This window comes from Otolemur garnettii, unplaced genomic scaffold (genome assembly GCF_000181295.1).
Source record: "Otolemur garnettii isolate 467f Iridium unplaced genomic scaffold, OtoGar3 scaffold00091, whole genome shotgun sequence".
Taxonomy (NCBI): Eukaryota; Metazoa; Chordata; class Mammalia; order Primates; family Galagidae; genus Otolemur; species Otolemur garnettii.
The window spans coordinates 5,668,134-5,673,599 of NW_003852486.1; the positions used below are offsets into that span (position 1 = coordinate 5,668,134).

At 48.6% G+C, this 5,466-nt stretch overlaps 1 protein-coding gene across 1 annotated transcript in view; it reads right to left on the reverse strand.

The window, feature by feature from the left end:
- IL6R (interleukin 6 receptor) overlaps positions 1–5,466 on the reverse strand; it is a 64,359-nt gene that overhangs the window by 29,564 nt on the left and 29,329 nt on the right. The window contains exons 3-5 of the mRNA XM_023516377.1: positions 1,494–1,724; positions 1,082–1,248; positions 508–649 (exon numbers count right to left, since the gene is read on the reverse strand). Of these exons, the coding sequence (XP_023372145.1) occupies positions 508–649; positions 1,082–1,248; positions 1,494–1,724 (540 nt within the window). The remainder of the gene's footprint in view (positions 1–507; positions 650–1,081; positions 1,249–1,493; positions 1,725–5,466) is intronic.

Consider the following 5,466-nt stretch of genomic DNA (forward strand, 5'->3'; position numbering starts at 1 on the left):
GTCCAAGAGCTGGAGGTTGCTGTGAGCTGTGATGCCACAGCACTACTGAGGGTGACAAAGTGAAACTCTGTCTCAAAAAAAAAAAAAAAAAAAGAACAAAAACTAAAGCATTAGGAACTGTTGTAGATTAAATATGCCTATGGTTCTTTGCAGCTCCTCCCATTCAGTCATGAAGTAATTCCCCATGTTGCTTGCCCTGAGTTTAGACCTCCCAGAAAATGAGAAGCCATGGGGAAAACCAAGGTCCCTAGTCACCATCCAACACCACCATTAGACATGTGAGTGAAGCCACCTTGGACTAGCCAGGCCTGATGGCAGCTGCATTAGTGATCCAGGCAAGACCAGCAGAAAAGCTACTTAGCGGACTTATTTTCAGAATCTCAAATAGATAAATGATTGCCATTTTAAGCCACTAGTTTTGAGATGATTTGTCACATAACAATAGATAATGGGTAACTAGCCATGCTGAATCAACATCCCTTCCTCCCTCCGCACCCTCCACAGTACCTGTCCAAGGGGTGCCTGTGGCCTCTGTGCTCCATGGGCTCCACTGTCCGTGCCCAAACTCCTCCTGGGCCCGAAGCTGTACCACATGCCTCATGCCTGCCCAGGCGTCGTGGATAACGCAGTAATGCTGGAGACCCTTGACCTGAGGATGGGAAGCACAGCAGCTCTAGGTAGGGGCCTGGGGTAGCACTGGTTAGGCTGCCCCCTGGAGAGATGGCATCCTTTGCCACCCTGGCTGTGAACTCTAAGGGCTCATACCACCCTGGAGGTTCAGATGGAGATAGGGCTGCCCTCAGGACCAACACAGGCTGAAGCTGTAAGTCGCTGCACCCAGCCCATGCGCCATAAAATCCTGCAAGCCCAAATATTTTCCCTGGGCTAACTCCCCTTCTCACTCATAGGCCTGTGAAGAGAACTTGGACTGGCATCTCTCTTCTCATTTTATTAATGAGGCAACCAAGGCTCAGAAAGGTTAAAAGATTTATCCAAGACTATACAGGACCTAGAGCCCTTCTTTCTTTCTAGTATCCTTGTCCTACCCGCTTTTCTGCCCAGAAGGAAAAGATGAACTTACCATCCATTGTGTGAATGTCTTGGACCGTTCTGCTTGGTATCGGACCTCAAATCGAAGCCTGTAGAATGATGAGTTCCAAGAGGAGGGGTCTTTCCAGGTGACATTGAGCCAGCGAGGTTTTCTGTCCACAGCAGTGACAATGATATTGATAGGTGGGTCGGGCTGCACTGTGGGAAAGGGGGGTGGCCCTGTGCCGTAGGTGCAGTGCAGAGGTGCCCCCAAGGGCACCAGATACTCCCAGCACACATCTTCCCAGGGCCCTCGTCCATCCCTGCCCCACATTCCTTAATGCCCAAAGGCATCAGCTCTCCAAACCCCTCCACCGTCCCTTGCCTGGCCTTCCAAGAAGTCCATAAGAAGAATTAAATCAAGAGAGAAGGAAACAGCAGGAGGGTGAGAAGAGCTTACGTACGGATTTTAAAGCCATCAAATGTCAGGGTCCTGCTGGTCTTGCTCCCCAAACTGTTGGCGACACACAGGGTCACTACATGGAAAGAGGAGTCCCCCTCTCGCACTGGCAACTGGCAGGAGAACTTCTGGGACTCTTGAGAGTACTGGCACGGCTTCACAAATTCTTTCCCGGGACTCATCTGGCTGTTGGACATAAAGCAGGGGCAGACTTGCCTGTCAGTCTCCACACTCACTCAAGACGGAGAGGTCAGGCTCCCAAGTCTAGCCCCGGGGTTTGAGTCCAGACTTTACTACATCTTATTAGCTTCTGTAATTCTGAGTAAATTAGTCAACCTCTGAGTCTATTTTCTCATTGGAAAATAAGAATTAGCTGGGCGTTACGGCAGGCACCTGTAGTCCCAGCTACTGGAGAGGCTAAGGCAAGAGAATTGCGTAAGCCCAGGAATTGGAGGTGGCTGTGAGATGTGACGCCACAGCACTCTACTGAGGGCAGTAAAGTGAGACTCTGTCTCAAAAAAAAGAAAAGAAAAGAAAAGAAGAACATTAGGCTTGGCACCCGTACCACAGTGGTTATGGCACCAGCCACATACACTGAGGCTAGCAGGTTTGAACCCGGCCTGGGCCAACTAAACAACAATATGACAACCTCAACAAAAACTAGCTGGGCATTGTGGCGGGCGCCTATAGTCCCAGCTACCTGGGAGGCTGAGGCAAGAGAATCACTTAAGCCCAAGAGTTTGAGGTTGCTGTGAGCTATGACGCCACAGCACTCTACCAAGGGTGACACAGTGAGACTCTGTCTCAAAAAAAAAAAAAGAAAAAGAGAAAGAAAATAAGAATATTAATAGTGCCTACCTCAGTAGGGTTGTATTAGGATTAGCTGAAAAATATATTTCAAATTTAAAGACAAGAAAACCAGCGAGATTTACATATATGTAAAACACCCAGAGGGGCACAAAGGGGAGAGGAATGCTGGCCACCAGGGCTCCCTAGTCTAGTCAGCAGGGCGGCCACTCTGGCTTTCTGCCAGGACCTGTGCTCTTGTGTTGTGGGGGATGCAGGAGCTAATCAGGAAAGGCCCACCTGGCCTCAAGGCACTAACAGCTGAGCAGACACGGAGCAGAAACACTGTTCCAGAAATAAGAGTGCTAGAGGGTTATGGCAGGAGAGTCCAAAAAAAGCCTTCTGGATGACAAGACATTCAAGGGGAGTCAGACACCATGCCACCTGGGCAGGACCTGAGACCTCACCCTTTTATACGTGTGGGCATGTGAGGCCACGTCAGCTCTTGCCCTGCTGCCGGGTGACTGGATCCGAGCAGAGTCCAGCACATAAGACAAACTCTTTGTCTCTGGGAAGCCTGCCCCACCCTCCCTAGTATGAGTCAGAGCCTCCCTTTCCTCCGCCAACATCACTCAGCCTTTCACCCCCCAGCACTGAGAAGGTGGGGACCCACTGTGGCGTTTGTGGGTAGTGTATTAGGAGCTGGTCTGGTCTCTCCACAGCCTCTGCATAGCACCTGGCCCAAGGCTGGACCCCAGGGTGTGTGGGGTCCCAGGCTCTTTCACTTCAAAAGTTCCCAGCGGACTGTCTGTAGCTTCAAAGCAGAGGGAAGTGCCCAAGGCTGCTGACAGTAGAGAACACCTGTTCTCTCTCACTCCCAGTGTCAGCAAATGAAAGTATTCTGGGCAAAGTGCCAGGAATGAGTAGGCTTCCCTGGGGCTAGTCTGCCCTGCCTAACCCTATCTGCCGGTAAAGGCATTCTAGGTCTCAAGTGAGGTCTATCTAGTGCTAGGTTGTGAGGTGTGAGGCTTTTCTGGTCTTCCTACTTGGGGTGTTAGACAATATCCCCAAAGGCAGCTGTGTCGACCACAGGTGGTCAATCTACACATTTCAGCCTACAGGACAGAATGAGCCAGGCCAGGAGAGAGACACAGCAGAAGCCAGACCACTCTGTTAAGGCTGCTGCTCTGATTTTTCCTGCCTTATCCTCAGTTTCCCTTTTTGTTTCAGTTACCAGCAGTCAACCACGTTCTGAAAATATTAAATGGAAATTCCAAAAATTTCATTCTAAAAATAGTCATAAGTTTTGGCTCAGTGCCCATAGCTCAGTGAGTAGGGTGCCAGCCACAAACACTGAAGCTGGCGGGTTCAAGCCTAACGCGGGCCTGCTAAACAACATTGACAACTACAACCAAAAAATAGCCAGAGCGCTGTGGCAGGCACCTGTAGTCACAGCTACTTGGGAGGCTGAGGCAAGAGAATCGCTTAAGCCCAAAGAGTTTGAGGTTGCTGTGAGCTGTGACACTATAGCACTCTACCCAGTGTGTGACACAGTGAGATTCTGTCTCAAAAAAAAAGTTGTAAATTTTAAATTGTGTACCATTCTGAATAACATGATGAAATCTTGCACCATCCTGCTCCATTCTGCCCAACGAGTGCATTGTTCCTTCTTTTTTTTCTTTTTTGAGACAGAGTCTCACTTTGTCGCCCTCTATAGAGTACTGTAGCATCACAGCTCACAGCAACCTCAAAGTCTTGGGCTTAAGCAATTCTCTTGCCTCAGCCTCCCAAGTAACTGAGACTATAGGCCCTGCTACAATGCCCAGCTATTTTTTTGTTACTGTTGTCATTGTTGTTTAACAGGCTGAGGCCAAGTTCAAACCCACCAGCCCCAATACATGTGGCTGTCACTCTAACCACTGAGCTATGGGATTATCCCTTTGTCCAGCATTCCCAGGCCACACGTGCTGCCTGCCCATCAGTCATCAAGACTGTCTGCTCCTAACACCAGAGTAGCTGGTCATCCTGAGGTATGGTCAGAGGGTCAGCAGTAGCCTAAAGTGAGGTCACCATGCCAGTGTTGCCTCACCTCACCATGTATACATTCTGTCATCTCACATCATCACAAGAAGGGTGAGTACAGTACAGTAAGATATTTTGAAAGAGAGTGAAAGACCACATTCACACAGATTTTATTATAATTTATTGTTATAATTGTTCTATTTTATTAGTAGTTATTGTTGTTAACGTCTTCCTGTGCTTAATTTATGAGATTAACTTTATCATGGATATGTATGTATGAAAAAAAAAACAGACCATATCTGGGGCTTGGTGCTATTCGAGATTTTAGATATCCACTGGGGGTCTTGGAATATGTCCCCCTCAGAGAATGGGGGACTAGCAGCCTCTAGGGTTACAAATGAGATAGGTGCTGTAGGTTTGTCATTCAGCTGAATTTGTATGTAGGTTGGAACAGGTACATTTACCTATTCACTTAATAGCCCCCATTTGTGAGTGAGAGTCATGCATCAGTTGGATGTTTGTAATGTGGGGATGTCTGTACGGTCCTCTGATGACTAATAGCTTGACCTCAGTTATAAACATCCGGACTAAGGAGCCTTGGCTCAGGGTGGGGAGAGATCAAACTGCAGAGGTGCGTTTGTTTTCAGCACCTTCCTCAACCTGTCCATCGTGCTGAAGCCACCCCAGGCCCCTCACTTTATGGCTGGTACAGGAGCCTTTCAGGGGCCCCCAGGCAGGTGACTCCTTCCCTACCCCAGCCCCCACCTTCATAATAGAGACAGCCTGATATGCTCTGGGTTGGGCACTGACTGGGCAACACTCCCAGGCACATCCACATCTTTTTCATAGCAACAAAGCCCAAAACCTTTGGACTTTGAATGAAATCAGACAGGCTGGGATTGGATTCCCAGCAGAGCCACTTACTGGCTAGATGACCTAAACCAAGACATCCAGTCTCTCCGAATCTCAGTTTCTCCATCTGCTAGGTGAGGGAAATAATGCTCACTTCCCACAGCTGTTGTGATACTGAAGTCACAGGACACAGTGTGGGTGGAGGACAGATTGGAGTCTCAGTTCCCTCTCTCATTCCTTCCTCCTTATCCCAAAGAAGGAACTTTCTTTTTTTTTTTTTTTTTTTTTAAGACAGAGCCTCAAGCTATCCCCCTGTG